At 35.9% G+C, this 26772-nt stretch overlaps 1 protein-coding gene across 3 annotated transcripts in view; it reads right to left on the reverse strand.

The window, feature by feature from the left end:
* Positions 1-26258, reverse strand: part of LOC119555970 (PDF receptor) — a 32249-nt gene extending 5991 nt beyond the window's left edge. For 2 of the 3 annotated variants that reach the window (XM_037867697.1, XM_037867696.1), the window contains exons 1-3: positions 25718-26256; positions 1077-1542; positions 522-632 (exon numbers count right to left, since the gene is read on the reverse strand). In XM_037867697.1, coding sequence (XP_037723625.1) covers positions 522-632; positions 1077-1515 — 550 coding nt within the window. In that variant the 5' untranslated portion in view covers positions 1516-1542; positions 25718-26256. Of the gene's footprint in view, positions 1-521; positions 633-1076; positions 1543-25717 lie in introns of all 3 variants that reach the window. The other variant, XM_037867695.1, reaches the window with a different exon arrangement.
* Between the last annotated feature and the right edge of the window lie 514 nt (positions 26259-26772).

Below are 26772 nucleotides of genomic sequence, written 5' to 3' on the forward strand. Positions count from 1 at the left end.
TGGAGGTATGAACTGAAACACCTGGACAACGCCCCTACCACCCTAGAACTGGCCACACCCACGGCCCAGTTTCGTGGTGACCTCGTCGTTCTATGTAGGATATAAAGGGTTAAACGGGGGGTACGTAGGTAGGACCGATTGGCAGTGCGGTTGAATGGACGCGTCAGTCATGCATGTAAATATTGACATCCTTTCGATGAATACGAAATCAAGTAATTGTTTGCCGTGCAGCACTTGAACGGATTCCCAGCTAATGATCCGTATAATTGTGACCGCCAGATATGGAATTTGAATGGAATAATGACCGCAGGTTGTGTTGCGTTTGACTTATGACTTTTAATCAGTTGACAAAAGTGGGTAAGACGATTTGGTTGTGTAACAGGCCTTACAAAGATCTTATTTAGCTGTTAATAAACGGTCATTTAATTCCGTTTTAAAGCTATTTGATTGAAATTTCCCAGTTAATTGAACATTTTTGTGGTGCTTTTATTGCATTTGTAAGTAAGATTCAAATTACTCACTGCGCGTATCAACGCCATGAAAGCCGCCAGGACAATTCATCCGTGCTAGGACTCCGGCCGGAGTGGGTGGCCAGCAGAGCAGTGTGTCCCAGGTCCAATTGCAGTAGAGTCCTGTCCAGAAAGTGAAGGAAATATATAAAAAGATGTATCTTATTTATGGAAATAAAAATGTATGTTTTTGGAATTTATTAAAACATTTTCTTATGTTAAAGCGAATAAAACCCTTAACAGTTCCTGAAGTTTTAAATACATTGGTGCTATAGAATTCACTAGGCTTTTTAAATCACTAACAAAGGTGTCTAAAAGTGTGCTATAAAATAGAGCCCTGTTTCTAAATTTATTTTTGCATACTTCTTCACACCTTTACATAATATTTCAAACGATTTCATTAGGATTCGAAAATATCTTATAAAGGTGTTTAAAAGTATGCAGTGCAAAAAATGGTCACCTTTGCAGTGAATACACCGAAATAAATTTAGTGTTCTATACTTTTCAACACCTTTTTTAGAGATATATAAATATATATATTATCTATATATAGATTTAGATTCTCACCCGTTTGTGGTAGGGTGTAATTGACAAAAAGCGACGAGCAGTTCTCAAAATTGGTGGCCGCCGCTGATGCGAGCGTTATATTCCATGGTGCGCTGATGTTGAGATTACTGAGGACCTGATTCGTATCCAAATCGGGCAGTACCGCGTCCATGACCGTGGGCTCCAGGGCCATCTTGGCCACACTGGCAACTCCATCGAGGACATGGCTTCCGGACGATTCCGTTGTCAAGGAATCGAAACCAAAATCGTGCAGGATTGGAACTCGTCCGGTCGGCAGAATGTGTGATGATGTCGGCTCCAGCATGGATTTCGATTCAAATGTTGTTCCAGATGAAGAAGAGGAGGGGGATCCCGATGAGCTGGACTGGCGCAGCAGGCGGGTGAAGCGCTGGGCGGAAATTCCACCTCCGCAGTCGAGGATGTTCGACAGGAGGGTCATTTTGCCATCGACCACATATTGAAAATGCTGCAATAAAAACAAAAAGGATCATCAGAAATTAAGGTTATTATTTTTGTTGAGTTTTCAATTGTTGAATATTATAGTTAAGCCACAAACTCATAGAGGTACTCCACGTCTAAATCGGAATCCTATAACTCAAGTTATGGAATCAGGAAGTGCAGTTTTGGGTTCCCATACTGAAACCCATTCGAAATACGGAAAAAAGTAACATGAAAACAGGCTAAAAGTTTGACCCTCCTTTAAAGGTAATATTTTAATGTAGATCGTTAGAAAATTCAACCACAAACTCATAGAGGTATCCCACGTCAAAATCGGAATTCAATAACTCAAGTTATGGAATCTTGAAGTGCAGTTTTGGGTCACCATTCTAAAAACCATTGGAAATACGGAAAAATCGAACATGAAAATGGGTTCAAGTTTCGACCCTCTTGGAAAATAATTATTTATATGTAGATTATTAGAGAATCTAAACACAAACTCATAGAGGTATTCCACTTCAAAATCGGAGTTCAATAACTCAAGTTATGGAATCTTGAAGTGCAGTTTTGGGTCACCATTCTAAAAACCATTGGAAATATGGAAATATCTAACATGAAAATGGGTTCAAATTTCGACCCTCTTAGAAAATAAATATTTTAATGTAGATTATTAGAGAATCTAAACACAAACTCATAGAGGTATCCCACTTTAAAATCGGAGTCCAATAACTGAAGTTATGGAATCTTTAAGTGCAGTTTTGGGTCACCATTCTGAAAACCATTGGAAATACGGAAAAATCGAACATGAAAATGGGTTCAAATTTCGACCCTCTTAGAAAATAATTATTTAAATGTAGATTATTAGAGAACCTAAACACAAACTCATAGAGGTATCCCACTTTGCAATCGGAGTCCAATAACTTATGTTATGGAATCTAGAAGTGCAGTTTTAGGTTCCCATTTTAAATGCAATTGCAAATACGGAAAAGTCGTATTATATATATTGAGATTATAGAGAAAAATACAATTTATTGAAACGCTTTGCTTGGATAAGTTTCTAATGTTTAAAGAAAAAGACTGTGGTTATAAAGGAAACCCTTAAATTTTTTATTTAAGTTATAAAATTGTTATGAATCTAATATAGGGTTTTCCTGGAGAGCGGCAACTCGGATTATTTTACAAGTTAATTTCGAGGTATTGCCCCACTCAGTTTGCCTTCCTTAAGCCTTCTTTTGTTTGTGTTTAGGTTATTAGCATATACGAGTACATATGGTCCATATATATGCACCGGATGCAATTGGAAATTGATCTCTTCCCAGTTCCGTTGCCTTTTCCGTTTCCGTTTCCCTTTCCCAATGCCACGCCATCCGGGGCAGATTTAATTGAAAGCTTATCGAACAATGAGACGTCGACGGACTCCTTTGTTTACCGGATCTTATTCTCGTTGGCAGAGTGCCGCTGTTAACGCAGTTTATGATTGCCCCCTAATAAATACCCGGCTTATTTATAGCACCGCTGCACCGGAGTGCAAACATCACGGCCCTGCCCACACATCTCAGTATATTCCGTAGTCGCACTCTATGCCACATATATGTACAGTGTACGGTGTACACATATCATTGGCATCGGTATACCCATCATTCGAATTCGCATTCGTATCACCCACATCGCACCGACTGTCGGGATTATGCCTGGTGAAATGGCAAATGGCCAGGAGCAAATGCACGCAGAAAAAATATCCCAATGTGAATTTGATTTCCCCATGTTTACCATGCTTACATATTATCAATTGTGTAGTTTTACAAAAAAATTAATGCATTTACGAGTGTTTTTAAAATCGTAAAAAATATGTTGTTCATCATACACCGATTTCTTTCTGTGTTTGGGTCGTGCGATGGATTTCAGTGAGTTGTGTTTGCCTTTTTTGCAATTCAATGCGGCACATCTGCCTGTCTCTGTACTTTTCGCTGTAAAGTAATCTTTGAAAAGCAACAGATTATAAAAACTGCAAACACCCTTTGTTGAGGACTAAAGAGCCATTAAAATAACCCATTATTGAAAAATCAAAAGAAATTTGTGTAACCATGTATCTTATTGATACAACTAACTCAGAACTTTAAAAATAATTCAAATAAATGGCATGGGGAATATTTTATAATATTTTCCCATAATCTAAAAATGGCAACTGAGCCATCTTTACTTGTTTATCATCAGCGTCTCATGTTCTCAAAACAAAGATATCTTGCTGAAATAAAAATAAATCTATTTCAATGGTGGAATTATATTTCTTCCTCCTGCGCCATTTTTCGCCAAGGCTAAATGGAATGTAAATTACTTTAATGATAATGACATAACAAATTGTAATTTCTTCCTGTCTTGGTTTCCTTGCAGAAGCTTTTGCTTTCGTCAACCAGAACAAAAATGACACTTTGTATTTTTTGTTCGTGGTCTTTTTTTTTCCCTTCCGGAATTGCGTAAACAAGCCATCCGAAAGGACGGTCGCCCAAAGTGCCCAAAGTTGTTGTGATGTTGCTAAGCTGCCCCGAAAATGCCTTTGAGTGCATTTTATATAATTTCATAAGAATTTCAATTTTGCCAGTAGTCGCTGCTCACATATGCATGCCGGATATATATATATAATATATATATACACATATAAAATATGACTACAGCCCACATTCTACATCCCTGGAGGCATTCCTTGGGCTTTGTTCTGCTCAATATTTGGCTTGCATAAGACCGGAGCCCAGACATAATGCACCAGCAAATGGGGAAATAAAGGAATACACTTTTAAACATTTGCAGCTCCTAACTAAGTGATCAATTAGAATTATTAAATATAATCATATAATACAAAAAACAAATTTTCAAAATATTTTTAAAAACCTCTGGTGCATATTGCTTGATTTTTACCCTCTGTAGGACCTTAATTACTCTGTTTATTCGGAAAACTCATACTTAGTACTCGCTTTGGCGATACTAATCGATACTTATCGCTGCAGCCGACCGATTCTGGGCGTGTTCGTAATTAAGCCAACTAAGCGCAAAAGCCTCTCCAAAGCCTTCTGAAAAGTACCAAAGGATTGGTATTGGATAACTAACTGGATGCTGGAACCTGCGCCTCCGCAAATCCACATTTTCACATTTTCACATTTCCAAGCAGACGAGAGCACCGCAGACGGCAGACTCTGATTTGGGTCACTTGGCAGCAGTTGCAGCGGGTTAAAGTGCGGCGCCCAGGGGTAGCCAAGGGTTAAGGGGTGCTTGGTTGCTCAAGGGACCCGATTAAACACTTGTGTAATTTAAAGTTGGCCCCAGCAAGGGGAGATGCTGTCAAAAGGACTTCATTTAATTAGATAGTATTTTAAAATTAATTAAGTTCAAGTACTTAAAGTAGGGCTTAAGAATAACAGATCGAAGAAATAAAAAACTTGGAAAAATATAACTTTAAATATATTTATAAATATTCTTAAACTTAATTTATGGAAAATACAAAATCAGGCATGTTTGTTATTAAAGTTAAGAAAGGAAGAATTAAAAAACTTGGAAAAATTATAACTTACTAGCTTTAAATATGTTTATAAATATTATTAAGTTTAATTTATGGAAAATTCAAAATCAGACATGTTTATTATTAAAGTTAAGAGAAGAAGAATTAAAAACTTGGCAAAATTATAACTTACAAACTTTAAATATATTTATAAATATTCTTAAGCTTAATTAATGGAAAATTCAAAATCAGGCATGTTTATTTTTAAAGTTAAGAGAAGAAGAATTATAAAACTTGGAAAAATTATAACCTACTAGCTTTAAATATATTTAAAAATATTCTTAAACTTAATATATGGAAAATACAAAAGAATTCAAAAACTTGAAAAAATTATAACTTACTAGCTTTAAATATATTTATAAATATTCTTAAACTTAATTGATGGAAAATGCAAAATCAGGCATGTTTATTATTAAAGTTAAGAGAAGAAGAATTAAAAAACTTGGAAATATTATAACTTACTAGCTTTAAGTATATTTATAAATATTCATAAACTTAATTTATGGATAATACAAAATCAGGAAGGAAGAATTAAGAAACTTGGAAAAAATATAACCTACTAGCTTTAAATATATTTATAAATATTCTTAAGCTTAATTTATGCAAAAAGTACAAAATCAGTCATGTTTATTATTAAAGTTCCCCACATCTCATAATCATATTCACGCCCTTGGCATATTTTTCTTTTCCTAACCAATCCAATTTCAGCCCCTTAATTTAACGATGTGAATTCAATTGTTTACAATTTCGTGCCCAACGTGCTGGTTCTTTTCAATAATTAATCAACTTTCTTATTGAACACTCAGCAATTCAATTATTTAACACGCATTGCAATGCTCCAAATAAGTTGTCAATGCCATTTGGATAGGCAGAAGCAATCAAGGATTTATGTGGACTTCAATTCGTTATGCGATGGAGCTTTAAAAGTGCAATCGACAATCAACAGTCAACAACATTAAAAAGTAATCTTAACTGACGTGTCCCGACTTGAAAATTGGGTTGATGATTGAGCCCTAAATAATGGGCGTACCCCATTCGCCGATCGATTGTTTTAACATTTTCATCGCCCAAAGTGCAGCTGAAGTTTTTTGTTTTTTTTTTTGCACTGCCAAGACTTGGTGTTTTTCTTTTTCGTAGGCTCGGAAAAATCGGAGAACCCAGGGAAACCCCATCTGCAGGCGTTGGGGCGTGTTTTTCGTATATTCCTTTGCCATAATTATGGAGAAAAAATGAAAGAAAATGAATCTCAAGAGATCCCATTCAGAGAGACGAAATGCATTGAATGGGCCAATGCTCGCCAACAAAAGGCTAGTGGGAAATGTGGGAAAAGTGGTAAAACGTGGGTGGAAAACGGGTGAAAAGTGGTTCGGAAAACAGATGGAAAGTGGTGGGGAAATGCTGGGAAAATTTTGTGGGCTTGGTTAGGCGAGTAGCGAAGCTATTTGAAAAGTTTTTCGCGCTATTTGACAAGCCGAAAGACTTTTCACTGCAGGGTTTCTTTAGCCCAGTGTTGCCATGGCGAGTACAGTGCGGTTGAAGAGTATAAAGCCAATTTAATTATTATTGATGAAATTAAAATTATTTTAACCCACTTAAAAAGAAAAAAAAAAATTTATCTTTTAATTGTGGTATGATATATATTTAATATTTAAAAAAACATCCTTTATTATAATACTTATTATTTAGGTATGACCATTAAAAAAAGAAATTAAAATTTTTTAACATTCCAAGCTATTAAGTAAACTAAATTATTTGGAAAAAAGCAGTTCAGGTAACACTTTCATTAAGTTGTTTGCTATATAACACGCATTAAATGCATTTTCCCCCAAAAAAACAAGACATTGCAAATATGATAACAATTGAATGTGCATCCAAATAAAAAGCCGGATATTTTTAAATTAATTTTTTTTGGCAGCTCATTAAGGTTGGCTTGCTTTTGTTTGTTTCAATTAAGGTGCCACAAAGGATTCTCTAATTGCCAGTGCGGCCAATCTAAATGACCTATCTTGCAACATTGTACAAATATATTTGCATCGCTTTTTTTGCGAAACGCACTGTAGTCTGTGGATCCAGGCCAATTAAGTCGCAACAAAGGATTTTTCAATTGAAAGTTTGGGCAAATGTTTAAACAGTAGAAAAATTAATCTTAAATTTAAGGGATTTCCCATGGAAAAACGAGGCCAGACAAGTGGCCACATTAAAAGACGATTCCATTTTGGTGGAGGTGGGGGGTGGGTGGTTTTTTGGGGGGTCACTGTTACATCACCTTTTGGCCAGAATCTTTCTTGCAGGAACCAAAAGTGGGTGGTGCTTTGCTTTTGTCACCGCAGGACATTTGCCGCTTGGCTGAGCTACTGCAGCTGCTTATACAATTTGGCATTGAAACTGCCACTGTTTGCAGTTGGCCACACAGAGAGAAAATAGTTAGGGTCTTTGCAAGAAATAGTGGATGGCCTTAGTGGATGGTCATGGCAACTTGGCTAAATACAAATGGATCTTAAATACTAAAAATCAATCTTCGAATTGGCGTTCATTGTAACTAGCACTCAATATTTATTATATAATGAAAAAAGCTAAAATTTAATATCCCTTTTTGAAAACTGGTTAACAAAACATTCATTAAATCAAAAAATTTTATTAAAATCCCAAGAGAACTAAGTAACAAACCTCAAGGTTTAAATATTCCTTATTGAAAACTCGTTTACAAAACGTTCATTAAAACATTAAAATGTTATTAAAATTCCAAGAGAACTAAATAACAAACCTCAAGGCCTAATTTACTTATATGTTTTCAATCATCGGAAACTTGTGTACAACTTTTCTTTCAGTGCAACCAGCTGGTCTAGCAGTTTTTGTTCTCCACAGTTTTGTTTTTCCTTCACATCTTGGATCGATGCAAGTGTCTTGGTCACGGGCTTGTAATTGAATAACTAAAGAAAACTCACCAAAAAAGGGAACATTCAAAGGGGCGCAATTCTAATGAATGGGGGGGCAATACCGATTTCGCCTCGCCGATTTCAATGTTGATATTTTATATTGAAATCCATTTGACAGGCCGAACAGATTTTGACAGCTCGTCAAGTTCTGTTGTGCGGCCTTAGATTGAATGCCATTGAGTTTCCTGCCCCCCCACAGATTTTCCATTTCCATTTGCCCCCGGAAAATTCCGGAAAGTGCGGATGAATGTGTGCAACTGTTGCATTACTGATTACGCTATTGCTGTGCAATTTGCCAGATTGACACTCTATAAATCAATATCATTGGGACAGATATATAGAGAACGTGCCGGCCTAGCAGCACTTACTGTCATTTTTGTCCATTTGTTGGCACTGCCAGTTACAGTCGCAATAATAAATGAAGTAAATGCGTTGGATAGCAGTAGCTGGGCCAGTGCCAGGGTGTTCACTGTACCATTTGATCCAGTGGCAGGTTCAGTGTCAATGCCGCACAGAGAAATCCATAGCATGTACTTCTTTAAAATAACACAAACTGGGGTATTATTCCGAAATACACTGATACAAAATGATGAGAAATTATATTCGTTTTTTAAGAGATTTATAAAATTACTAATAAAAATAATTATAAAATTGGTATCAAAGTATCAGTTAGGACCTTGACTAGGGCTTTTTTGAAGAGCAATTGAGAAATTGCATTTTTCAATATCAATTTAATATTGTTTATTTGAAAAATTGATATGTTTAAAAAATTGCATTGGGTTCCTTAAACCAATTCCTAAAAGCCCCATGACCTTTTCAAATATTGCTTATTCAAAAACTATTCGATTTTCTTCGTGTGTAAATTCCCAACAAAAGACGTTCGAATGGCTCTCAATGAATTAAACATATTCAATGGATCCCTGTCTTTGAAATGGACAACCATGCGATGCAATTTCGTGGCGGCTTTTTCAAAAGGGGAATATCAGGGCCACAAAAGAGTTTACCGCTTTGTTTAAACGGTGCTCCATTTTGCTATCAATTTGTGTTTGTTCTCAAATCATTAAAGGGACAATTGAATTTAAGTGGCTGACAATGCAAGAAATTCTCTTTTACAAGCAGCTGACATTTCATACACCATTTGGTCTAAATGATGTCCATGAAATTGTAAAGGGCAGTTGGTTTAATTGAAGGTTTCGTAATCCGTTTGTATCGGCATTCACTTGCATATTTATTAACTTTCTTATAAAACCAACCTTTGTTATAGGTTTCATAACATTAAATACCTCACTTTTGCGTCACTCGTTTAGATTTCCCTAAAAATATATGTTGTATTTATATCTTTAATGACATAGACATGTTACGCAATTTGTTCTGTACCCAAAAGTTCAGTGACCAATCCAAATAAGGTGGAGACTTACGCAAACAGATTACGTACAACACCAAGCTCAAACATTCGTTACAACGTTACTCAATAATCAGCTAGTTACATAATGTTTATTAAAATTTGCACAGCTTTAACGGGCACTTGTTGATAGCCCAACCTCTGAACCTGTGAACCCCAGAAAGCCCAGGACCGCAACACCCACCCAAAAAACCCCTCCAATCATCGAAATGGTTAGGGAATGAACTGTATATTGCACAAAGAAAAATAAATTAATTAGGGAGATGTTTTAAAGACAAATATTTTTTAACACAAAAATATTATCAGCGTAAATTATAGCTGTCGAACTAATTACTGAAAAAGATTTAACATGAAAAACTAGAATTTCATAAACTACGTATATATTTTGGAAGAGTTTTTACTTGAAAACGATGTATTAAAAGGTGATTTTCTTATCATGTCTACTTAGAAGTTAATTAAGCAATTAAATAAGACAACTATTTCGATGAGTGTAGGGACATCCAAGGTTCGTTGCTTGTTTGCTCTCGTTCACCTCGACGTTTTGTGGCCCAGGGTGCTGGCAGATTGGCAGCGCGGCAGTGGCCCCAAATTGGCTGGCTGGCATCCCACAGGCCCACCCATCCCGTTTAACCCACCCACGCCCGCTTAACCCACCCCCCTTAGCCCTGGCCACGAAGGAAATTCTTTACTCGTTAGCCCGGCACAAGTCGCAGCCAGACCTTGACGACGGGGCAACAGGATCTCAGCGGCTTTGGCGCTTTTTTGTCCCCCCAAAAACCCTACACATAGGCATGCACACTCAAGGAAAAGTAAGACTTCGAGTTTCTATAATTTTTATGAATTTCCTATTGATTCAAGTTAAATTTTCACTAATTTCTGTAAAGGAAAATACATTACTAAGACTTGTAAGGTCACACTGCACTTTTATATAATATGCAAATAAACCTGGTAACACTATTTGGGCAGCCACGAGAGAATTATTATTATTATTATTTGAGAATTTGTAGAATCAAAATTCAAACAATTTTATTGATTTTAATATTTTTCTTTAATTTAAACTTAAATGTTCTCTTATTTCTGTAAAGGAAAATACATTACCAGTACTAAGAAATGCAAGGTCACACTGCACTTGTTTATGATATGCAAATAAACCTGGTAACACTATTTGGTAACCCATGAGAATTTATTTATTGGAGAATTTGTAAATCAATTTAAATTTTAATATTTTTCTTTAATTTTTTTCTCGGTGCACCTTTGTTGTATTTTTATATATTTGGCAGACTGCCAGAATAATTCTCGTAACTCTCGTTTTGGTTCGTTGGCTGATTGTTGTGGTCGCTTGCTTTTCTGCTTTCCTGCTTCTCCGCTTTTCAGCTTTCCTGCACCGCCGACAATCCGTGAATCTGATTCTATATATCTGTAGCTGTGTCAGCAGATGTATCTTTTGCCGCTCGTTTATTTGCCCCAGCGGTTTTGATTTGCGTTTCGAATGACATCAAAATAATGATTTGCTCCTAATTGTTCCAAATACAATTATGCATAATTATGTTGTTAATAATTCCAATAAATTTTGGACCCTCTGTTATTGTCATATAATTTTGTAAGGTTATTGTTCGATGGCCCCGGCTCTTTTATCTATCTGTTTTCACAAATATAAAAGAGGTTTGAAGGGTTTGTTCATTTGCAATACAGCCGAATGGAGTGGTTCCCAGACGTTTTTGTTGTATTGATTTAGGGTAAGTAAAGTGATTTCCAAAGGTAATGTTGTTAGAGCTTTTGCTGCACTCACAAAATAGCTGATAATTCAATACTTTTTCGTCAGCTTTTGATTGTTTTTTTTTCCGAGGAAAATGCATTGCATTTTCTAATTTCCAACAGCATCAAAAGCAAGAAGCGATTTCTTGCTTTTAATAACAGGCTGTCAAAACTGAAGGATATGATAGAAGCGAATGGTATATTCTTGTGTGTGGGCACTGGAAAAATGGACTAGTTATTTGTATAAAACTACTAAAAAAGTTGAAGTTCAAATGGGTATTAGAAAGATTTTAAAAATATATATAAACCATTTTGTTAAAGCCTTGCGAGAAAGTGATAATTTTATATACATATATAGATTGTTAAGCAAGTGAAATTGGTATTTTTCCATTTATTGTGGGTCCCAAAAGACTCACACTGTTTTTTCTCCAGTGATATTCTGCAGTTCGAATTCAATCAGTGCAGATGGCATACAAAATAACCATGGCTGCAGTTGCAACTGCAACTGAATGTTAATGGCCAAGTCGGAGCTGAGCTGCCGTCAATAACCGGAAAGGAAAAATGGAGAAAGGAGAAAGGCAGGAAGTGAAAGCCGGAGAGCGAGCGAGTGAGTCTGGGAGAAAAAAAGAAATGCTCAAAGCTGGCAGCTGCATATTGTTTAACTTTTTCGGTGGACTTAACCCACTGACAGCCGCTGTCAAAGTGCACAGCGAGGTTAACCCACCAGTACAACCCGCTCCACAGCCACAGCTGCCGCTCAGGATTGTCATGTAAAATTGTAATGGAATCCGGAATCCGGATTATGGATCAAAAGGACTCGACTTTGCTGTCAGGTGGGGATTAAGCCAATTGAGTGGAGTGTCCAGAAAGGCGGGCAGCGTGGGTGGGCTTTTTAATTGAGGGTCGTTGATGAGGCGGCAAGGTCAAGGGTTATCCGCTAACAGCTGACTGCGGTTGGCTAATTGCCCGCCCACCTACCGATACCTTATGCCTGCATTTTTCCGCCTCACATTTCGCTACTTGCATTTTGCATTTCGCATTTTCGCATTTTGCATTCTGCATTTTGCATTCTGCATTTTCGCATTTCGCATATATGTGGCAGGCACTAAGTGGCCACGCCCTCTTATAACCGCCGCCTTCTTGGGCATTCCCTTTGTGAGCCGTGCAAGTCGGCCAAGCAGCTTATAGCCACTATATGCCCTCCGCATCCACATGCCCATCCACATCCTCATCCACATCCACCATTTACGCCATATATCCGGCATGTATCCTGATGCAAAAAATTATGTAGCATACTTTGCTGCGCTTTGCAGTTCTGTGTGTTCTGCGTTCTGTTTTTGGGGGTTTTTGGGGTTTCCGTTTGACTGCCCCGCCCTTTTTGGCCACTCGTCTTTTGTGTTTTCCACACTTGGGGAAAATGCATTATTCCACCGTCTTTTTTTTATTAACACTGATAAAAATAGTGTAGTAATTCCAGTTATTTCACAATCTATTTTAATATTTTGGCTTTGAATTTCATTTATAATATGGAACTTTAAATTTAAATTTAAGAATTGAGATTTTAAGTATTGATTTTTATATGTAACACTTTTTCCTATCCACTCAATAAATGTATAAAATGACTTCTTTTGTTCAACTATTTATTATGTTTTATATTTAATATATGTTTTTGTATTTTTTTTTAAATATTAAAAATGTATTTTCAAATTGAATAAAGGTATTCCTTATAGAAATTTAAAAACCCTTTGGTTGATTTTAAAAATTTAAAATTTTCAAAATTTTGCAAGACCAACGATTTCTTACAGTGCACTCTGGATTAGCATAACTTTGAAGCTGTGCTGGGCTTTGGCAAAACCACAGACAAGATGGAAGCACTTTTTTCGTTAGCAAACAAACATATATATATGGCGGTACAAGAAGAATATTTCTGGATTAAAGTGCTGTGTTCTTATTGCGTCAAGACCAAGGTGATAGTTGATTCTTAAAAGTAAGTTGTGTGAAATATGAGAATTGTGTGAAATTAAATCAATTAACACGCATTTGATTAGCTCTGATCGAAACCAAACTCTTTATGGGAAAAGTGCGGCCATGAATTTCAAAGAATAGATTTAAGCAGGAATGCAATCAGGCTTTCCACGAAGACCTTGGATGGTGCGGCAGCCAGGAAGAAAAGTGGCAGAAGGGTAAAAAGGATGCTGGAAAGGATGACCCTGAAAGCCGGGAAACAGTCAGGGCTGGCTGTCTGATTAGATAACAAGCATCCGCTGGCGACAATGTCAAAGGGCTTGGCCTGGACGACTCTTTCGACTCTTCCGGGCTAATTGGACTTGGCTGGAGTCCAGTAATTCGCGCTTCGATTAATTTCGCATACTAATTGAATCGATTGCAGTTAGTGCACAACAACAAGAGCAACAAGAGGAATAATAGCAATAGCCCGCACACATGGCGTATGATTAATATGGATCATAAAATTCATTACGCATACGCAACGGCGACCGCAAAACAATGCGGGCGCCACAACCAATCGATTGCTCACAGACACACACACACAAATAAATACAATAAAATTCAATAAAATTAAATAAAACGCTATAATATACCAGTTAACCAAATAATTTCTATCGCTTGTTTTGTGTTTTTTCACGGTAAAACGGTTCTAAATGAGACGCCATATCGCTTTCATCAATCAGATTATCAATTACACCAGAATATTGGCAGAATCTCTGCGCTGCTTTAACTTAAAAAGATGTGGTCCTCTGCTCGTTTAAATGATATCGGTTTTTATGATTGAGGGGGGTGTTTTTCTGGTATTTAATTTATTTCACACATGTTACCGCATACCCATTATTTATATGAAGGTTAATTGCTTTTTCATATTCGTAAATTCTTTGGGTTTTTTGTGAATTCCATTTTTTAAGGGGTGAAATTTACATAGAACAATTAATATTCTATTTTTCTGGGGAGCCATATTTCGCTGGTAAATTTGCAAGATATTTTTAGAATTATATTTGATTCATTATGATATAGTCAAGTATCAACCTATATTAACTTTATTTGTGCAAGTTCAAATCCTGCCCTGTAACCCTCAATTAAGCTGTCAGTTGACTTTCCTATCGCTAATCACCCAGTGGGCGTGGGATGCTTAAATTTTTCGCTTTTCTGCTGCGCTCTGCACTTTCCACATTCTTCGTTGGCCAAAGACAAAAGACCCCGAAATATCAGACAACGCCAAGAGGTTGTTCTATGTGAAGGGGGAGGCTTTCTTCTTATTATGTATTATGTGTATTATTGTTGTTATTATTATTATGGCTGGGCTTTGTTTGCCAGACTTGGTTGGCCAGGCCAAAAACTGTTGCATTGTTCCGGCTACGCAATCCACACAAAACACGAATGAAAAAAAAAAAACAAAAAACGAGGAAAAAAAAATGAAACAAAACAAAAGCTGAGGCACATGCCACGTTTTTTTTTCACTGCCCACAGCTCGCGAAAGGGGGGGGGGGTTGTGGGGCAAAAGGGCAGAGAGGGCGTGGCAGGGACTGGGGCAAGACAATGCGGCAATGAAATGTTATACCCAGAGTCCACTGTAATCGCAATATCTCAAGTCTTGTGGCGGAACAGTGGATCAAAAACTGGTTTCGAGCTATAAAATATATTACCAAAAAAAAAATTATAAATAGGATAACAAATTTGGAACCATACAACATATGTTTGAAATGTTGTATAGATAAATATAAAATTAATTTTTATAGGAAACCATAACCAGAGAAGTACAAAAAATTAAACAATAATGATAAATGGAAGACAAGTTGGTTAAGAATAAATAAAAGTTTGGACCATTTAAAGAATAATTTGAAATATTATAATAAAACATATTTTTGGAAAACAAAATTTAAATATTTACCTTTAAAGGGAACATTTGTCATCGTATACAAATATTGATTTCGATTCGATGACATTATTTTTGCCCCTAGTTTTGAGTTTTTTCCCCGCAGCTTGGCCTGCCATTTATGTTAATCAGCAAAGCAGGACTAAAAAAGCGGAGGGGTAAGGGCTCAAACACGATACGATGTTTTTTGTGTGTGTTTGCAGATGCTTAAAATGTTCCACTTGCCGGGGGGGAAAGAGACAGCTGGTGGGGGACAGGGATAGGGATAGTGGGGTTGCAAAGATTTGCATATAAAGCTGCGGCGACTGCCATGCATCACTTGTTCTACTTATAAATGCGTTGTTGTAACAAGAAGAACGTGCCATGTGTGCGTTTGAGTGTGGCCATGTGTGTGTTTGAGTGCGGCGAGAAAGCAGTGTGACCTTGATCTTGATAGCTATCTTTTTTTTCTCGGGCCAGAAAGAGAGGTTGAATGACATATTTTTGTTGAGGAAGATTAATTATGTAGAACAAACAGAATTAATCAATTTCTATTTCCCTAACAACAGTTTATTATTTACAAGTAATTTAAACGGAATAAAAAACCAAATAAACGATAGTTTTAAAAATAGCTGTGAAGAAAAGTTGAGCTGCGTAATAATTGCATTCCATAGATTCCATTTTATTTGCATTCTTTTCGCCCGCTGCCATTTTTTATGCTCTAGCTTTTTCACATTTTCCTGGGCTTGGCTGCGATGGTTGGAAACAAATTGAATCGCCTTTATTGGATCCTATTACTTTCCATTTATTTTCAAATATACCTTATTTCCAAGTCCACTTGGCCATCGATGGGTATTCAGCTGTGAGTCTCGGCCAATTGAGAAGTTGGCCAGAAGTGGCGAAAGTTTTGCATACTGAACTCGAAAGGATGCATTCCTCTTAGCGGCTACTTTGGTGGTTTTTTTTTCTCTATTTTTATGCTGATAACGTTTTTAATTATTGTTTGCATTTTTTTTTTCTTCTCGAACGCCGGCGAATGGCCGCCAAAATGACCAATGGCGCTGGCCGAGTTTTCTTGTTGTCCTTGCCAGGATTTTGCCTCCTTTTTTCTGCTCTCGCATTTTTCTATTTCACCCTTTTTTAGGTTTTCTCCTCTCGTTTTGCAACAGCCGACGACCACGACGACTAGGCCTGCCATCAAAATTCACGGCTGACCTTGCCACTTGCTTTGTGAGGAGAAGAAAAAAACTATAAATCCTGCACACACAGATATGGACACACGCACACATAGACAGTTGACCGCGTCGTGTAATGGTGTGTGTGTGTGTGTCTGTGGTGTGTCCTTAAAGCCATTCGCCTTTTGGCATTTAATTAACTTTCTCGGTTTGCGCGGAATTTCTCCCCCCACTTTTTTCCTCCATTCCCTTTATTCCAGATTATAAATATTTGAAAAGTACATCCTTTTTAATGTAAGTATAAATTAAGGATAATTCTTCGCGAGCTCTTTAACTTTTTCCCCACGTCATGTGTGGATAAAGGAAAGCTCATACATTTTTTGAAATTTTCTAAGGACTAGATAATCGCCTTTAATATTCTTGTATTTAAGAAGCTAATTTTTTATTGCTTGCAAATTTTAATTTAAAATTATTTGTTCAGTTAACATAATATTTTTCTTTCATTTAAGAAACAGATTTTTTATTGCTTTGCAAAATTTTAAAATAATTATTTATTTATTTAACAGCATATTTGATATGTTTGAACACGTGTTCTCACGCATTTTACTTTATTTTTTCACCCATCACTACGAAAGACCTTATTTTTTCTTACTTAACATGAATTATTCTTCAGTTCGTTGAACCTTTTTATACTTATAAGTGGTTGACATGTTATAAAAAATTAAAAACGATTTCTGAACCCTTTTCGTTATTTAATTTTGAGCACAAAGAGCTATGTAAAGTCAAGGAGTTTACAAGAGTCTTGGCTACGCAATTCAACTGAAACGCACATACATACGAATATGAACAAAAAAAAACCCAACATATGGAACATTTTTGGCATTTTTCCTTTTGCCTCCAGCTGGGTTGGCTTAGGCCCTTAAATACTTACATATGTTGCCAAATTAAGTTGAAAAGTCAGCTTATAGTTGCGGGCCAAAGGGAATTGGTTATGAGTGGCCCAAAGTGCCTTGCAGTTGTATAAGTGTTTCATGTGGCACCTGCCGTATGCAAATTTTGCAGCAAGTTAAGTGAAATTAGCGGCTTGTGACGCCCAGGAGACAAGTCCTTCGCCTCCCCCTTTTTTTGAGTACCTAAAACTCTTTGGTTTTTCTTCCGTTCTCCATTCAAAATATTACATTTGCCTTTCAAAATATTTCAAAACAATAAGTGACTTTCAAAACAACATTTTTTATTAAACATGTATTTTTAAAAAGTATGTATCTACAAATATAATTACTGTTCTTGTACAAATTATAAATCTAAAATAAATATCGTATTTTTAAAAATATAGCTTTTCTTAACGATAAACATTTTTGAAAGTCTTGTTGTATAAAACTTAATTATTTCTAAATCGGCTTTTCAAATTACAATATTATTTTCTATAATATTTATGTCTGTATGAATGCCGCATTAACCCTTATGCAGTGAACTAGGTGCGTAAATTGTTGATTCCCAGAATCTGCAACTTTTTAGTTTTGCTGGCAATGCAATGGGTGACTAATTGCCTTCTTAGCCTATTTTACGCAGAGAAAATATCATTGGGGGGAATTTCCAAAAGGGGTGGTGAGACCAGGACCAGGAAAAGGACCAGGACCAGAACCATAACCAGGAAAAGGGGAAGGAGCAGGAGAAGGACTAGTGGTCGTGACAGCAACTTTCATTTGACATTAGTCAGTCGCCGTCTTTGTGGTCCTGGCAATTGCAATTTGCCAATTATGTTCTGCATGCCTTGTGCAAGGACAACTGAGATGTGCATAAATTAAGGATCACAAATGGGGTTGCAAGTGGGCGGAAGTCGGCGAAAGTGGGGGACACTGGCTGCTCTAATGGCGTCGATTCAATTAGAAAGTCTCGGGGTATAATTGCCATGGCAGCCAAATGAAATTGACAACAAGTCGGCGTTGGGGGATGTTAGACACAAAAGGGACAAAGTGGGGGGACATGGTTAGTTTCTTGATTTTTCCGATCGGGTTTTCAGGCTCCTTTAAAATTCTGCTTAATCATGGTTTTAGACTGCTAGTTAATTGCACTGTCACAAATGGAATATTATGCACTAAATAAATACATTTTTTTATTTTACTTCAAAACCATTATTAATAGATCAATGATAAAACTAAACGATTCAGTTAACAATAAGAAAAACAGCTGTGTTTTTAGTTTTGTTTGTGAATCAATCTCAGATGATATTCCCATAATGTCCTATTTCGCGGCAGTTTAACTTAAGCAGGGTCACACTGCGTGACTTTTCTCCATTTTTGCCAGTGCAGCCACACTAGTGGTGGTGTGTATTTGACTGTATTTATATGCCCACAGGCGTACACAAAACCAAGCAATGTAATGTCACATAAGGATGCGATGCCGAACAAGAAGGAGAAAGGCGCTCCCTTGGCTTCTCCTTCTTCATCTTTTGCTTTCACTGCATCTTGCTCTTCATCTTCTTCCCACTCATTGTTAGCCTACGGCAAATGCAGTTGTTGAGCCAAAAAAAAAGAAAAAAATAAACGAAAAAAAAGAAAAATAAAAGTATGGCATAATAATGTGTTACATGTCATGTGGGTGTACGTGGGTGAAAATCAATAACAAAATCTTCGAAAAAGTGTAAAAAAAAATAACGTGTAAAGCGACAGACTTTATCACAGTTTGACAAGCACTGGCCGAGAAACTGGATATTTTACATTTTAATCAACACGGAATTCCTTATAAATACGAATTGTCCTTTAATTACTTATATAGAAACCGTGCTTGCCTTAATTGACAGTAACTGAAATTGATTTGGCAAATGAAAGGCATTTGTGGCTTGTGGTTATTTAAATATAATTTGAGCAACAACAAGAGTTGTGGTTAACATTTAAATTAAGACAAATCTGGTATTTTAGAAACTGCTAGAAACATTTCAATTTGAACTTGTAAAATTATATATACATGAATATACACATGTAGCTTTACAAGATGAACTAAAATTGTATATAGTTTGTTTTGTAAAACATTTTAATCTCAATTTAAAAATTAAATAAGCAGATATGTAGATAGATATTTTGTTGGCAATGTCTGTAAATAATGTGTGTTTCTCTCAGTGCATTGCAAGTGCAAGGATTTTGGAAGTCACGTAGACAATATGAACTTAAATTGTATATAGATTGTTTTATAAAACATTTTAATGTCAATTTGTTTATAATTATAAAGCAGATATCTATCTACAATATTTTGGTGGCAATTCCAGTAAACAGCGTGGATTTCTCTCAGTGCATTGCAAGTGCAAGGATTATGAAAGTCACGTAGACTAGTCATAGGTGCAAGGATCTCCCGCACACACACTCACAATTGCCTAGGGCGTCGAATTCCGTTTTAAATGCGCTCAAATGCGCAAATAAATTTAAGAGGCGACGCCCCATTGCCACGCCCACTTTATCCCAATGGAATCTTTCGTGTGTTAGTGTGCCTGAGTGTTAGTGTGTGTGTGTGTGAATTTCCACTAAGCCGATTTAGCTGAGAATTCTGCCACAACAACAACGAGAACACGTCCTGAGTCCCACACAAATAAAGGAGGCAGCACACACAGATACACCCATTCTGACATCCATTGGGTTACAGCCCATTGACAGTTAACTCTTGCAACTCGCACTTGAAGGTTTTCCGAATTTCAGAATTTTGGCAGTATTTCGGGCAGGACGAAGTCGCGTTTTTCATTGTCCAATCTCCACACACAAATGGACTTTAATCCGCTGGACATAATTCCTTTAAATGCTTTTAGTGGCAGCTTAGCCCCAAAAAAGTATGCGCTTGCCAAAAAAAAAATATAAAAGATGGCCAAATTTAGGTTTTCCTCTTCCTGTCAGTTAAACTACCATCAAACGTAGGCGTAAATCACTTTTGGAGGCTTTCCTATAAACAAATCATGAAATATTGTGATGATGACTGTACCATCTATAAAAATCTGCCTTGAACAAAAATAATCTCTTATGTAAACAACAATAATAAATCGTTCTTGGACTTCATGTTATGTTTAAAATATTTTTAAGTTTATAAAACCTTAATGGAAACGTGTTTTAAATTATATTTATAGAACAGGAAAGGTATAGACACATACTCAACTTCTCTTCAAAATGCTTCTAAATTTAATTGATGGTCAGACGTAAATCAATTTTAGAGGCGAATTTTTGAATTTGTTGAAACTCGAAGGTATTGTACAAAATGTATTCTAAACAAAAATGAACTTTAAGGCAAGCAGCCAATTAAATTTCGTTGTTTATTACATTAACCCATATTTTCTGTAAATATTTGTACACCACAGAATATATTTTTGGGAGTCCAATTTAAGAACCAATAATTATACGATGTGTAAACTATTTCCAATTTTCAAACTTTAATATGTTGATTTGGTGTATCTTGAGCAGAAAGATATTTTTTGGGCATTTTACAGCGCTTTAAAAGACCACAAATCAATTGGAAGAAATATCACAATTGATTTCCAAATTTCTGAACTGAAATGAAATTTTTGCCAAGACGATTAAATTACTTAATAATATTTATTTGCTGAACTATCTCCGCGCGATTCCCCAGTTAAGATTTAAGGTTCCTGGTTAATATTTTATGGCCGCCGGCTTCCGCTGGAAAAGCATCCGGTTGAAGTGTATTTTTTGTACTTTTTGTATGGTGTTTTCCAGGGCGATTGCCGATTTCCGATTATCAGGCTGCAACGTCGTCAACCATTTGAAACGTTTCCCAACTGACGTCAATCGATGGCTCCCTTCCCTTTCGTTTGATTAAAAATAAACTTTGCATCGTTTCGGGCTCTGTTTTCACTTACTTCCCATATTTTTTTTAAAATAAAAAATGCCAAAAAAATAACTATATAATTGATTTATTGTTTCAACAACATTTCTTTTGTTTCCCCGTAATTCCCCCGTCGGTTGGTTTTATGCGATTTTCGTTTACTGATGCCAACAAATTGTTTTTCGTATATATCAAATTCAGCGTTAAATGCACGCGGCAACAAAAAAAAAAAACAAACAGACAGGATGTTCTAGGAATCAAGGGCCAAACAACATTATCGCAGGTTCATGGTGGATATTATTCCCTTGAAAAAGGGGTAGACTGGCCATTCGAATGAATGAATTATATAAAATGAAGTTATAAATGTTGTAAAGGCTTAAAATTCTTTAAAAATCGATGATTGCTTTTTGAAATTCCCAATAGTGGTTGCGATAGCCTCGTTAATTATAGGAGTATATAAGTCTTAAACCAAATTATTTCATATAATTTATAAAATAAAACGTATGGGTATATTTACTTTGGTTTCAAAGGGGTATCAAAGCGTCAATAAAAAAATACTTTAGGCCAAGCATTTTAGTGAAAAACTGGAGTGCAATTTGATTTCAATTTGTAGGTCAGCGGGCAAATGCGTAACAAAGGATAAAAACTAAATAAAATTACAGAGTGAATGAATGAATAAATGTATATTTTTAGAATCCTTCAACGCTTTTTATCCTTTGCAAAAAGGGTGGACATTAATTGATTTCCCCCCTGTTACCCAGAGTTACATTTCAATCACATTTTGTGCTAATAAATTGTAAAATGTTCCCCTCTCAACCTGCTTTTTTTACCGCCCACACACCGGCCCGGTAATAAACATCAGAAAAACATCAGAAAAGCTCAGCTGAGCTAAATGGGAAGCCAAGAGTGATTAATTAGTTACGCTGGAAACGGATTCACTTGCTTTATGTAACAATTGATATTTGAGCACTCGCAACAATTATGACCCGTGGAACTACGAGTAGATGTTTGACATTTTAGCACACAGCCAATACTTAAAAACGATTGAAAAAACCCACTCTAATATGAGTGATTTTACAAAAGTTCAGCACGCAGAGCGGATTTATTTTAAAATTCACCTAGCCCTCGAAAATCAATTTAAGACCATGTGAATTTTCTTTGAAGTCCCCTTCAACCCACTCCATTTTCAAAGCCCAGCCCTAATAAATGCCATACCAAACTTGCTTTCTCTAGTTGTCTTGCAAAATGCCCAGTAATATAAACTCAAAGCCACGAGAGTATGGGAAATATGACACGATGGAATTTTTCAATTTACGAAAAACCAAAATAAACGCAAATTGAGAAACTATTTGGAAATACAATTAAATCAGGCAGTATGCATATATGTATTTTTTTATTTGCACCAGAAAAATAAATTAACAAGGGCATAAATGATTTGGATATCTTTTTGTTGGGAGCAAACATGTTGGATTTTTAGCTGGATCGTTCTTGATTCAAGATGTTTTTAATTCAAGAAATAGTAATATGAAGGCCTTCAAAAAGTTACTTAATTATTTACTAATTACTTCAATAAATAATGTTATAAAAAATGTAAATAAAAATTGAGTTTTCAAACTTTGAAATTGGAAATTAGATAGTTAATGAATGCTTTTAATTTAATAAATAGTGTTATGGAGGCCTTCAAAAGGTTATTTAATTATTTTTTACTTCAATAAATAATGTTATAAAATAAGTAAATTAAAACTAAATTTTTAAACTTCGAAATGGGAAATTAATTAAGTGATTGATGTTTTTAATTCAATAAATAGTGTTATGAAGGTCGAAAAATTTAATTTGACAATTATTTAATAAAATAAACAGTATTATTCAAGCACAAACAAATTCAATAGAATTATTGAAATAAAAATAAACTCTTTAAAAATAGCGATAAAAAAAGCATATAATGAGCTTTACCCTGAATATATTTCCGCCTACCATCCAGCATTATTTTGAATGTTGGTGTGTGAGTGGCTTATGGCTCAGACGAAACGACAAGGACTTATAATTAGATGAAGGGCCCTTGGCATGGTTCCATTTTCGGTTTCCCTGGGCCACTGTCCACCCAAAAGGGGGCTTCACTGTGCCCCATTTAATGCGGTTGCGACTCGCTCTCCGAAATAGACCCATTTTGTTTACGCTTGGCTCTTTTGTTTAGACACTTGCTCGCAAACTCGCAGCTGATAAACAAATTTTCGGCGCTGCCACTATTTGCACATTACGCATACGCCACCGAGCCGTGCAGCCGAGCTCCATGCCCAAATTCGAAAATCTTAAATCTAAAATCTAAAATCCAATCCGGAATTCGCCTCTGCATCCGCAATTCAAACATTTTATTTGTGCTCCCACACATTCCGCACTTGTCCCTCTCGAAAAAAGCATTTGACACAGTTCGAGCGGGGGAACTTTTGTTATTCGAAAGGCGGTGGAAAATGGGCGAAACACTTGACAGGCGAAGGAAAAGGTTTTCGGCTATGTCGATGCACTGCGAAAATTCCAGCCCTAATAATGTTATATTAATTAGGTATTTAAAAAAAATGGATTTATTATACATTTGACTTTTCAAGTTAGTTTAGCGTTATTCACTTTCAATTTAACAAAGGTATACAAAAGGTATGCACTGCGAAAGTCCCAGCAATAATATTGTTATATTAATTAGGTATTTTATAAAAATTGATTTCTTGTAAATTTGACTTTCCAAGTTAATTTTGCGTTATTCACTTTCAATTTAACAAGGGTATACAACAAATACTTAAAGATAAAATATTTATCAAATTAAATCATTTTGTACTGGTACATGTATTTTTTTTTGTTATTTATTTAGTTACACCACATGCATTCCTTTTACTTTTGGCTTTCAAAATCAAATATGATTATGATATAAACCCAATTATATAGATTTCGCAGAAACCTTAAAATATTTGAAAAACAAAATTATAAGATAGTTTCAAAAACAGTTACCAAAAGCGTTTTAGTTTCGCCGAGCTCAAAAGGTGGCCAACTATCTAACTTTTCCTGCGGCTTATGAGCCATACTATATATACGACCCTGAGAAGTTGGGCCTAAGAAGGGACCTTAACTTTAGTTAATTGACTCAACAATTTGGAAACTTTTGCCTCCGCTTTTCCCGAAGTGCAAACGAATGGAAACGGTGAAGTGGACAGATGTGGTCGAGATGGGATTGCAGTTTCGCAAGTGGCACAATTTGATTACAAGAACGTTTAAGTTGGCCGCAGGATTCTGGTTCCGATAATGAGGTGGGCAGGTTGCAAGTTGCAAGTTGCAGTTTCCACATGGCCAGGTGGTCGGCGGTGGGATTCTGGCGGGGATTCGCCACCTCAATTTTCCCAGTTCATTAGAGAGCGAGTCAAGGACATTTAAAGTCTCCTCCACGGCACACAAAAACACTTCACGCGGCACTTTGGACAATGCTAACGAGCTCCCACATCGTCCTCATATGTACACATATGTCCATATATATACATATATGCTGTACTATATGGCAGTGCACCCTCTTGAAATATAAATACTAAATGTCGTTTTCTCTCCAGTTCATGTGTCAGTTGAAAAGATGCATAGCTCAAAGATGCAAAGATGCTAGGATTGCATCCCCAAGTTTTTCGGGGGGAAATGAGAAAATATGAAAATGTGAAAATGGAGTGGCGGACAGCTTGTTTATCATACAATAAAGAAGTTATACACCGAGTATGACATGTGTAAACATTCGAACCGCAAATGATTTCATATAGATGTCAGTTTGAAGAGTGGGATCTGCCCCGCTTGGGTTCATAAATATTTATACCAGAATATTGCATCTGCTAGTGCATATTTTTCATTTGCGCAACGCATTTACAGACTGCGCAACAAGTTTGAAAATAGTTGCGGAAAATTATTAAACATTTTTACGCACAATAAGAACAATTTATTTTAGCTCTGTATAAAGGGTTTTCTTTTTTAGCTGAATTCGATTTTTTAAAATTAATTATTTATTATTTATTATTAAGACCAAAAAGGTTTAAAAGTAAAAAAGTTATTATACTGAACTTCTTAATATTTTATTTATATATTAAAGTCAATTTTTTCATAAATTTAGGCTAGAACATCGAATTTTGAACAATAACAATAATATTAAAACTTTATGTTCTAATTTATTTGAGCTGATCAAATTTTAACATAGTTTTGAACTAAATTTAAATATTGCAAGGCACTAAACTTGTTTAACAAATATTTTTCACTTTTATTAATATTGCTGTAAGAAACTTAAGAAATAGAACAGATTACTATGCAAAAATAATTTTCAAACTGTGATCTTTAGCCCCCAAATTTGTTTCAATTAAGTATAGCCCAATTTATTCCAGAACGCATAAGTTCCCTCGATTAGAATGCAAATTGTAAACGCAATACGATGGCAATACTGGTAATAAATAAATAAATTACAGAAACTCCCGCCGCTAACTGATATGATAATTTTCCACAATTATATCATTTGGCTTTATGATTTCGTAATGAAGCCGTTTGGCCAAGATTAAAGCAAACAATCCGGCAAAATAATGAATAAACACAAAAAGGCGGGCAAACAACACACACGAATAGAAGAAGTTTTTTTCTATTATCACCAGAATGGTATTTAACCCGCTAAAAGTTTGTTTGTTAACCAATTAACACTCACCCGCCGGTTTTGCTGCTGCTACTGCTGGTGTTTTTTTCTTTTTTCTTATGTTTTGGGTTCCGGGCTCGATTCAAATATTTGTAGGTAATTCTTTTTGGATTTTTCAAGTGTTTTTGTATTATTTCTGTTTTTTTCTTCAAGCAAAACTCGCGTTGAAAGCACAGCAAAAAAAATGTGTGATAACTTGAACTTGAAAAACGTTTTCGAAAGCGGGTTTTTTGTAAATTAATTGGGAGTTTGCTCTGCTAATTTCTGCTGGGAAAGCGAAACGAACGCCACGAGTGCCGAAGCCGTTATGACAGAATCTGGCTAGCAGCCGAGTAACTTATCCTTAGCGGAAAAGCGGAAAAAGCCGAGCGGAAAAGCCACGGCCCGAATGCCATTCGGCGCTCGGCCATTTTCCCCAGCGTGGCCGCTTTGCAACTGCACTGTGCGTACCGTTTGGAAAAATCGGAAAATGGGGAAAATCTCTCGCTCTTGCCTCTCTTCTTGCATTGCAAGTTTCACTGTTGTTTGTTTGCCTGTTTGTTTACTGTTTACTGCTGCTTCTGCCGCCTTTCCTAGCCGTAAAATAAAAGTGAAAATGAATTTCCGCTGCCGGCAACAACACACACAACAAGCACTCTCGAAACACCCATCAAAATAACTAGACAGAAAAACCAAACAACTAAAACAGAGACTGGGACACATTTAGACCATTAACACGCATTTCCAAAAAATTAATTGGCTTTTATAGGCTATATATGGAATTATTTTAAAGTGAATTGCAACCATAACAATTCGAAAAACTGAAACTATTTTCGGCCAAATTTGATTAGTTTCCATTTAAATATAACGTATACGCCCTGTTGGGCTTAGCTGTGTCATGAAAGTCATTTAAAAAGATTTTAAAATATAGAAATAAATAAATAAATATTTATTAGTAAATAAAAAATTGTAAAAATTATATTAAAGTAAATTGCAACCACAACAATACGAAAAACTGAAACTATTTTCGTGCAAATTTGATTAATTTCCATTTAAATATAAAGTATACGCCCTGTAGGGCTTAGCTA

Source organism: Drosophila subpulchrella, chromosome X (assembly GCF_014743375.2).
Source record: "Drosophila subpulchrella strain 33 F10 #4 breed RU33 chromosome X, RU_Dsub_v1.1 Primary Assembly, whole genome shotgun sequence".
Taxonomy (NCBI): Eukaryota; Metazoa; Arthropoda; class Insecta; order Diptera; family Drosophilidae; genus Drosophila; species Drosophila subpulchrella.